General features: G+C 42.7%; 2 protein-coding genes across 3 annotated transcripts; one reads left to right on the top strand and one right to left on the bottom strand.

The window, feature by feature from the left end:
• The first annotated feature begins 5858 nt into the window (after positions 1-5858).
• cks2 (CDC28 protein kinase regulatory subunit 2) lies at positions 5859-7419 on the top strand. The gene is made up of 3 exons (XM_083672436.1): positions 5859-6003; positions 6275-6402; positions 6682-7419. The coding sequence occupies exons 1-3, from the start codon at positions 5945-5947 to the stop codon at positions 6723-6725; spliced, it is 231 nt and encodes a 76-aa protein (XP_083528562.1). The 5' UTR covers positions 5859-5944; the 3' UTR covers positions 6726-7419.
• Positions 7420-7430: 11 nt separating this feature from the next.
• On the bottom strand, positions 7431-9631 carry cimap1d (CIMAP1 family member D; the record flags this gene model as incomplete). 2 transcript variants are annotated; one of them, XM_083672434.1, is made up of 4 exons in its annotated part: positions 7431-7927; positions 8307-8441; positions 8894-9004; positions 9583-9631. In XM_083672434.1, 4 exons carry the CDS (start codon positions 9629-9631, stop codon positions 7431-7433), a joined length of 792 nt encoding a protein of 263 aa, XP_083528560.1. The 2 variants fall into 2 exon arrangements, with proteins under 2 accessions (XP_083528560.1, XP_083528561.1); XM_083672435.1 differs by having other exon boundaries at positions 8328-8441.
• Positions 9632-10925: the final 1294 nt, after the last annotated feature.

Below are 10925 nucleotides of genomic sequence, written 5' to 3'. Positions count from 1 at the left end.
AAGCAGAACTTTCCAAAAATTACTTTGGAAATTCTGTGTTGTATCTCTATGCCAAGAATGAAGTCCATGGCTACTTGTCACACATTATGTGATACTGTAGGTTGTTTGGCTATTGTAACATTGAACATTCGTAGTAGTGTATGAATTGAGTGACTACTTCGTGTCATTTGTTGCGACGGTGACAAATGTGACCACTGCGGCCTTGTCCAATGAGGTAAAGTGTACGTGTGTGTTTGGGTGGGTGTGCACAAGCGTGCATGAGTGTGTGTACAAAGTGATTACATTAATCCTGAAAAACAAACCAAAAAAGCGAACTAACAAAGCCAACGATGCAGCACCACACGTCTCAAGAAAGATCCAAAGCCGTCCCATCTGTCTGACCTCTCTCCCCTGTCTTCTCCCACCCCACCCCACTCCCAGGAGAGCCATCCGCCATCTTCTAGAGAGGCCAGGCCATTTAAGCTCCCCACTCTAGCCTCTCCCCTCATTCTCTCCCTCCCTCCCTCACAGCAGGCTATTCTCTGAGGGGGGACGTGGGCAGAAGGGGAGGCTGGTCAGCAGTCAGGCAGACCTCACAGAGAGAAACCACAAAGTGGGTTAAGCTGGGATTTGTCCTGCACACCTTTCTGGGAAAAAATCCATGGCAAACCTATAGTGACACCTTTCATCACAGCAGATCAGACCATCAAACACAAGGTCATGTCCAGTCACAGGCGTGTTTGATACCATTCCTCACTCCGTTCCATGCACTACAATGAGCCCGTCCTCCGATTTCTACCTCCACCAGCCTACCCTGATAGAAGCCTGATATTTGCTCAAAGCAGTCGTATCAACCTGAAATTATTTTTCTCTGGGATAAACGACACAACATATTTAGCTAAAATGACAGAGATAATGACTGGTAAAAATCGAAACCATCAAAAAACAGTGGCCATAAAATATATACTGTACAGTCAGTAAATCTTATGTCACTAATAGAAAAACGTAGGCCCTGCACACACACACACACACACACACAGACACACACACACACACACACACACACACACACACACACACACACACACACACACACACACACACACACACACACACACACACACACACACACACAGAGACACACAGACGACAGCCATCTCTACACAATCTTGTATAAATCTTGTGTAACTAATAGAATAGAAGCCCTATGGCTAACAGTAATCCACTACGTGGTTGGTATTGAAGGAGGCCTGTTACTCCACTGTTTAGGGATCAACATATCGAGAGCCAAAGGTTTATAAGGTCAACCTCTGGTATTCAAACTTGTGATAGAAAAACATGTTTGCATGGATGACGAAATACCTAACTGAATCATCTTGTTATCTAACGGGGGGGGGGGCACCCATTCATGCTAGGGAGTGCATTCTGAATGCTATACTGTAGTGTAAGCATCTCTCTGCTCATTATGTAAAACTAAGGTCACTTGAGCTCAAATTGAATGAAGCCATATAATGATCTAGTGACGTCCTCTAACCGCTCAGACTCAGAGGTGGAGGACGAAACTGTTGTGTTTTCTCTACAATTCAGTCCTCAGTATGCAGTAGTTCATCACAATACATAGGTACATGTACTTCTGTTACTGTTAAAGAGATGGACCAATCCACCAGTGCCAGCCACTTATAGAAAAATAACTCTGGTAATGTATGATTAAAACTTACTAAAGAGGACACATACAAATGTCAAGAAATTGCTTGCTTCATTGAAAAGTAGGTTGACATTTGCGAAAAAGGAGAGGTGGACAAAATTCAGCGCGTCTTATAACACTTCCAAAAAATAATATAAATACGATATAATAATATAAACATATGTATAGTTTTTGCTTTGAAAATGACAAAATAACGTATAACAATCGCATGCTGGACATGAACATTGCTGGACAGCAACAAAGAACTCACCTACATCAGAGATGTTGGAACAGCAGAGAGAAGAAGTTGTCCTGAATAGAGACCAGCCACCACCTCCAAATGAAAAAGAAGAGAGGATATTTATAAAGGGCAGCGGGCCTCAGTCTGGGGATGTGACTACATGACGAAACTCCCTACATCAAGCCACAGTTACCACAACTCTACACACACCCCTCACACACACACACACACACACACACACACACACACACGTGCGCACACACACGCACACACACACACACACACACACACACACACACACACACGCGCGCGCGCGCGCACACACACACACCACCTCCTCCAAGCAACCAATCACATCACACTTGCTTGTTTGTGGTAGAGAGGGATTCTAAAGTTACTGATAAACCAGATGTCATCAATGTAGGATGTTACTGATGACTAAGAAGGAGTAGCCTCTGGTCATGCTATACAATTTAAGGTTATTACAGGGCATACTACTACTGCTACTACTGGGAGTGGGGGGTAGTAACGGTAACACAGCTCCACAATCCAAGAGTTCAATCTTTTCAAACATTTCAGACCAGAGGGCCTGCCTCCAAAGCAGAGCAGAGCGTTATCGTTTAGCTTTGTCTGAAACCAACTGTCAGAAAGAATATTTGAAAAAACTGTCTAATACGGAACACACAAACGCTAGGCTAAAACAATTAATTCATGTTGGTGATCAAATGTAATATTTCTGTAAAAACATTTAAAAGTAAGTTGACTGCTTTAGTTTCCATTGAACAACGAGGAGCCACTTTGTTCACTTTTTCAATCGTTTTCAATACAATGTGCCAGGGGGCAGGGCAGTAACCAGTGGAATAAGTCAAGCTGTGAATGCACTGGCACTCATTAAGATCCTTTACAGAGCCAACAGATGTGATTACAACGTACAAAACTAAACTCTCTCAGGGAACTCAAGCTATGTCTGTTACTAATTTACAAGAAAACCTTCACACACTCGGCCCATTGAAATGTCTAAATAGCTTATATTTGAAGTGGTGTTTCCTGAATCATCCACTTAGAATGTAAAAGATTAAAAAACATTTTAAAATCAGTTATGATAATAGTAGTTAATGCATGAACTTCATGCTGTAACACATGGAGTGGAGCAGATCTTGTTTATTCAATTCAATCTAAGTATCACTGATGTCTGAAAAATGTCTGAAAAAATAATGACAATTCTGCATACGGTTGATAACTGTGTGCTCCAAATGAATACTAAAGAGGTTATGAAATACATGCCAAATATGTTGCACTCTGCACTGATAGGCCAACGAGGCGTACAGTCGATTATGTGTTCATCACTCTTTCTAAAAGGTCACAGGAACAAATGTGGTCAGCACCAAAACCTTTGACATTTAAGACTGTTTAGAAACATCGCCAAGCAATCACATCTACAGGGCACATGTAAGAACTAATAGAAGTGCAGGAAATGTAGAAATGAAGAGATATGTGTGACTGATTTTATCAGCTGAAACCTAGGATATTTTCTCATACTGCATCGACCGCACTGGGGAAATAAAATGAGAATGCTTTATCAAGACCAACTATGTTTTCCCCTTTGAACATGTCAACATTCAGCAACGTAAGCCTTTAGCAAAAACATTTTTTTTTGCTCAGTTTCCTCTTCTGATGAAAAGGGTATTTTTGGTTTATTATAGTCAATAATGAGGTTTATTATAGAGGTTTGATAATGAGGTTTATTATAGAGGTTTGATAATGAGGTTTATTATAGAGTTACGAGGACAAATATAGCAAAACAAATGGATTTACTGTATTCTTGCCTGTCAGGTTTATGCATTTTAGCTTCAATTTGATCAACTTGAGTTTTATACATCGTAAAACTAAAGTTTATCAAATCAGAAAAACAAGATAGACAGATAGAAAGATAGATAGTTAGACAGACGCGTGGTCATTTCCTCTATGATGGTGCTAGGAACAAACGTTTGATTTATTGATAACTATTGATTTATTGATAACTATTGTGAATTTCATTTCTGTGTCCCGCCTACTGTCATGTTGATTGCACAGCCTTTCAGTGTTAATCATGTATGACAATATTGACTGAACACTGTTCATCTGGGAGATGACTTTACTGTATGCATGGCCCTGGCATGGGACCACTGTTGTGATCCAACGCTGGAGCTAGTCAGTCCCCAAAGATGATTGTGCAAGACAAGTTGCATTGATTACTTTGTCTTATGATGACTGTTGGATAGATGATTCACTTACTTTAACAAATGTATTGTTGTAAGTCGCTTTGGATAAAGTCGTCTGCTAAATGCCATGAATGTAATGTAATGTAAACAAGTGTAAACCACCCGATCCTTCTCTCCACCCTCTCAGAACTGGGCATCTCTGGCTCTGCACTCTCCTGGTTTGCATCCTACCTATCCTATTGCTTTACTGGACACCTCACCACTGGGGTCCCCCAGGGCTCTGTCCTAGGGCCCTTACTGCTCTCCCTCTATATCAAATCTCTTGGCTCGGTAATTTCCTCACATGGTTTCTCCTACCACTGCAGATGACACTCAACTCTTTCTCTGCGTGTCTTGCAGACATTTCCCCCTGGATGTCAGCCCACCACCTTAACTGTCCCTCCTAAAGACCTCTTCATCCTCACTACCGCCCTGTACAGTTTCTCGACTGTAAATAAATACATTTTTTTTAAAAAAAAGAAAAAAAAGAAGTAATTCTTCCTTTTTCTAGCACTGTCAATGGCCCCTGGTCCTAGCATAGATTACTTGTTCTTATGATGACTGATGGATCGATGATTCACTTACTTCGACAAATGTATTTATTGTAAGAGGCTTTAGATAAAGGCATCTGCTGAATGCCATAAATGTAAATGTAAGAGTCTGGACCCGAGGAGAACACTCCCACGCTCCTCTTGCGTTGCTCTAGACGAGAGCGAACACTGAGAACGTTCTGCGGCCGGACAGAAGCAAGATCTGATTTCAGTACATCAGGATTAATACTCTGCAAGCACAGGATAACACACTGCACCACAAGGACAGCTGCTATCATGTGGATGGGTTTTGGGGGCAAACTGAGCAATTGAAACTGAAATTTGATTGGTGTCTCCAACACCTTCTCCAATTGGTGTCTCCAACACCAAAGGTATGAAAGTGACCCATACTGTTGCCAGCTTTACAAGATTAGGAGGTGTATTTCATGTTACTGAAGTAGGCTACAACAGAGGCTAGTCACTTTCACATTCACATGTATATCACATTCCTACAATTGATGAGAATTGATTGCATGGCCAAATAAACAGTTTTCTTCTTCTTCTTCTTCTTCTTCTTCTTCTTCTTCTTCTTCTTCTACAGGGCAGTGAGTAGTGATTAATGCTCCTTTAAATAATTTGTCCAACATCTTTATGGGTGAGAGATTTGGTATTTATAATCTGTATTTTTCAATTAGGGATTGTACAGTACTCTACTACTCTACTACTCTACTATTAATCAGGATTAATATTCACGCTACGAGCTACGAGCATGGGATCACGCACTGCACTATAAATACAGCTGCTATCATGTTGACGGTTTTTGGGGCAAATTGATTGATGTCCCCAACACCTGGACCACAATAAGAAGTATGACAGATAGTTGGACTTGCTGAAGCAAGCACACTAAATATAGTTATACTAATAATACCATTAAGCACTGTATGCCCAATAGTAATACCAAGAGTTACTAACCACTAGCTGTGCTTAAAAAGGATCTGTAAACGCTTCTCTGCCGTCTCTACCGTCCGCCTGGCTGTCAGCGTCGGGAGGCGGGGCGCGTCACGTGTCGTTTGTTTTGGCCGCGCGCGCCTCGCCAATCCGAGCGGAGAGAGGGACCGTTTGAGTTCAAAATCTGCGCGTGCGGCCGGATGACAAGTAGCGCCCATTCTCCGCGGATAACGACGGCGAAGCCCCCGACACCCGCAGCTGTCCCGAGACACGGAAGCTAACCCGCAGGACAGACTAGTACACGCTGCTGATCCAGTTAAACATGTCGAAAAAACAAATTTACTACTCTGACAAATACACCGATGAAGAATTCGAGTACAGGTGAGGTTCGCGTTGTCTTCGGCTTGAACGGTGTTCATGCTTGACTTGGCTAGCTAACCCTAGCTAGCTAGCTAGGCTAACTTAGATGCAGTTATTTTGTTAGGTATGCATGCACTATACCAATACTGATAGCTAACTAGCTACATTATTGCTATCATTTGATGTTTTACCAACACCTAGTAAGCTGTGGCCTATCTGATAACTTAGTAGCTGGCTAAACGAAGCATTGTGATGCTAACGGTGTTTATACAATGTCCCCCCTCCCATACAGGCATGTTATGCTCCCAAAACAGTTGTCCAAACTGGTACCCACGTCTCACCTGATGACAGAGGAGGAATGGAGGGGACTTGGGGTGCAGCAGAGCCAGGGCTGGATCCACTACATGATCCATAAGCCAGGTAAGAAGCCTTTGCCTTCCCAGCCTGTCCATAGAATTCACCTAGGGTGAGTTAACCAGCTACTCGTACAATTGACAAGATGATCTGCCTCAAAGCTCTAAGGAAACTCACATTAGACCTGTTTATTTTTGCCAAAACATTTCTCTTGTAGGTCAATCACAGACCTAAAACATGTCATCTCTTGTTTTCAATGCCATATACATTTTTGAGTGTGGATATTTAAACAAGTCGGCTAAAAGTCAGTTTTAAATACCTTTTTTTGTTTTTTTTTCCCCCCAGAGCCGCATGTATTGCTTTTCCGAAGACCTCTCCCAAAAGATTGAGTGGGAAGCATCTGCCAAACCCCTGAAAATCACCTCAGTTGTGTAGTCTTTGTTGACCATACAAGATGTACATCTCTCCCATGTGTTTTGGTGTATAGAATAGACCCTTTATTTGCAGTTTTTTTAAACTCCCTCCCCTAAATTTGGAGGTATGATAGAGGCAGCCCAAGGAGAGTTGAAGACAGAAGGCTCAGCCCCCACTGACAGGAGGTGAGCAGTTCTGCTGTGATTGAAGTCCAGTAACAATATGAAGATGGAATTTCTCGTGTGAGATTTTGCCTCGTTTGAGTAACATGTTACACTTTTATCGATGTTTAAGTTACTTGTCAAGATTTGTTTTATTAATGAACATAGCGGTCAAGTGGAGTTTTGTCTTGAACATGGAATGCTTTATCAATAAGAGGGAGAATGTTTGTGTTGTGAAAATGTTTTCCTTTTTTTTATCTGTTGCTTTACTGTACATATTTTCTTGACAGACAGTACACATATTTTGAAATATTTCTGTTAATTCTAAAACAACACTGTTGTTGCTGGACAGTACATAAATAAAATATATTTGTTTACATTCTGTATGTATTTTCCTATTGATTCTGTAAAATGAATGCTTTTTATTTTCTATTCCTGCAGTATGGATGCCTCTCTTTAATGTTATCTCTCATAAAGATCATTTACTCAGGTACTCCATCATTCTCCTTTGCTGTGTGTTCAGTCAGCTACATTGACCACCAGCGGGGTGACAAACTCAGAGTGTCTGATACCCAGAGAGAAGGCTGGGGCCCGGGGCTTGTGGACAGACACTTTCTCTGGGTTATGAGTTCCAGGGCCAGGCTTCAGAGTGGCATCAATGGGAATACCGTGGCGACCGAGCATAGAGAAAGCTGGCTGCCTAGTGAGGTAGATGCTGGGGTCGGTGCTGTTGTACCTGCCAGGACCCGGGGTCTTGGACAAATCCTCTGAGTGACCACCTGACTTGCAGAGACCTGAGATTGTGTAGCTTGCACTGGCTGGTTTGGTGGGGACTTGGGGCCCCATGAGAGCAGGGAGAGAGTATTTGTTGGGGGCAGGCACCGAGTCCACAGTGCGGTAGCGCGTGCGGGAGCCCATGGTGTAGGATGGAGGTCTGCGCTGGGTGTTGCCTTGGTTGCCTTGGGGAGCATTCTCAGGGCTGTATGCACCTGGTCCAGGAGTCTGGAAAATGGCCGCTGGTGGGTGGAACCAGTTTAATTGTTTATGTACAAGCAAGATTAATTGGTTGATATTATATGATAATTGTCAATTTGTACGTTTGCTTATTGGTGGAATTGGAGATAGGAGGCCCACTATTCAATTGCGGTTGACCAGCTCAATGAGGCATATGAATAAATACAGTGTCTGTATTTCAACATTTTAATTTATCTTGTGTCAGCCTTACAGGCACAGGTACTATATCTTATTTTGTACTTAGTTTTTACTGTGTGCAAATACATAAAATAAAATCACTTCATACACAAAGCACTTGAAAAATGTCATCACTGAGTGTTTGAATGCAGTATTTTTGTACATTTTCAGAAGTAGAAATGTGTCAATTAAAAGTGTATTTACCTGCTGCTGGTGTAAACTTACTTGATCCTCTCACTCTGCCCAGCATGGAGTATGCAGGGTTGCCATCCCTACCGAAGCGAGTGATTTTTGCATCAATGTAATACCGAGGTCCAGGACTGGAGTCAACACTATACACTATATAATGAACCACACAACAAGGGAAAGATTCATTTTACAAATACATGCAATACACAGACACAGCACATTTAGAATTTCCACAAACATACAGGGTGTAGTAGTACTACAGGACAGGTAGATATTAGATATAGTTGACTGAAGAGTGGTATTGGTAGCAAAATCACAAACATTGTGGTGTTGTCTCCCTCCAGTGGCTAAGATTTGACATGACTTTTGTTTTTATTGTCAGGCCAGCCACACTGGTTGTGGCTGTTTTACATTGACGGTTAGGACGGTGTGTGAGGTCTAAAGCTTGAGAGCTCATCACTGATTGGGGTACATAACCCAGTGCTTATCAGTGTTCTGTGGCCTATGACCATCTGGTGTGGGTTAATCATTTAGCTGGTCAGCTTTGCAGTCCATTGATTCGTCTGACGAGACTGAACCCTGAGGCACCTCTGAGGACTCACAGTTGTTGCTCATCCTGCCGTGGAAGGAGTAAGCAGGGCTTGTCGGCTTGGTGAAGTCATGGCCGATGAAACCAATGGTCGGTGGTAGTGCGTAGCGCCCAGGTCCTGGCCCTAGAGGGGGGAGATGAGATTTTGCAGAATAGTTGAAGACCTAACACACAGGCACACCCATTCCCTCTTATGCAAATGCACAAAGGATTTAGTGAACTTCATACACACACTGGTAGGCTGAGAACTCAACGAGGTGAGGAAGAAGCAGAAAGGGTTCATGAGGCTGTGAATGGCAGCGTGCCTGGAGACACACATTTGCATCTGGCTGGTGCATATCAGGCGTGCTAGATCAGCCAGCTGACTCTCCACAGCGGAGGAAAGATGGTGCTTCAGGGAGTACATTAAGATACAACCCGGGGAATAGCATTACATCATCATACAAATGTTCAGACGCCTGTGCACGAGAAAAGCTACTGGGAGCTGGGAACATTCTTTTACACTGAATAAAGCGAGTCCTGGCAAGTCTACACTCAGAGAAATTATCTACTCCTCCAGTCAATGTTCCCTCCTGAAATGATGAAATACAGTCAATAACTAACGAGAGGACTTAACCCAGTTTTTCTCAGAATCAATCATTCAAAGACATCAGTTGCATAAGTATAGTTTATTAAGGATTAATTCCCATTGAAGCAACTCACCTTTCTCTCTGCCGGCAATAATAGGACGTTTTTTCTCCACTTCGCCCATGGTTACAGAGACGTTTATGGTCCTACAAGAATCCCTTAAAACTATGACAACAGCCACACCGTCATGTTCAGAGAGATGGCACTTTTTCAAAGCATGACATGGAAATCATTTTTGACAATCAAATGAATACCAATATGATGAAATGTAAGAAATTCTGGTCACATACAAAATTAAAAAATAATAATAAACACACTGCAAATCCCTCCACAGAAATGCCTCTACGTTAGGTAAAGCAACAAAAAAAATATATACAATTTGATTTGCTTGCAATTCATGAGCTGCAAACTAGAATGGGACCAGGCAACAAGAATCTGAAGAAACAGGCGGGCAGCAGCTGCTAGAGGATGTTACATACTGTTACAGGAAACAGCCAGGCTCTAAAGACTCATCACAGCAGGCGGGTCATCCTCTCTCCTTATCAAGGTGGCGGACGCAGAGCTGATCTCTGTCAAGGAAGAGACAGGAGCTCTTCAGTCAGCTGATCTCTGTCAAGGAAGAGACAGGAGCTCTTCAGTCAGCTGATCTCTGTCAAGGAAGAGACAGGAGCTCTTCAGTCAGCAGCATCACCGGTCTCCCTCTTTATCGCTCAAAGTCCTGAAATATTGGGTCTTGTTGTTCAGTGATGCAAAACCATAACAGGTCAGAAAATACTGTTATTTCGCTGCAAAATAAAGACCTTTATGTTAATAACGGAGGATGTTGTTTAGTAGGGCCTTTAAAATGGCAACACGTTTGATCTCTCTCCAGCGTGCAGCCTCCAGCTTGCTCCATCCAGTCCATCAGAAGTGGCTCAGCCCACTAAATAGGCCGCTCTACCAGAGCGGTTCACTCTGTGTGGCGCTTAGAAAACAATGTCATCACTCCGATTCACTCTCATGTAATGCTATCTCCTCACACAGCAATCCATGAAACCACGATCCCCCTCTCCCTCCTTTCTCTTTTCACTCTCTCTGTTCATGGCAGCGTGGAGACGCAATATCACTCTTCAACCAAGCATGCAGTTGCCAGGGAGACAATCCTGGTCTGGATGTTCTGTCCCAGTCACCAGGTCTCTCCTGTGTCAGGTGATCAGCTCAGCCAGTGTCCCTATAGTACTTATATCCCCCATTCGTATCTCTGTTTCCATGTCGTACCGTGTGTCTTAAACAGCATCCCTAACTGTACGATACACAGAAATCCCTAAATCAGGGTACGATGATCACATGTATGAAGATATTGCTTTAACTAATCAAAGGCCATGCATATGTAGTATTATTGGAGAGATTTCCATTGCCCATACGGTAGCGTCAACATA

Source organism: Argentina silus (assembly GCF_951799395.1).
Source record: "Argentina silus genome assembly, chromosome: 6".
Classification (NCBI taxonomy): Eukaryota; Metazoa; Chordata; class Actinopteri; order Argentiniformes; family Argentinidae; genus Argentina; species Argentina silus.
The sequence above is the reverse complement of the archived record's forward strand: the minus strand, read 5'-3'. Positions and strand labels throughout refer to the sequence as shown.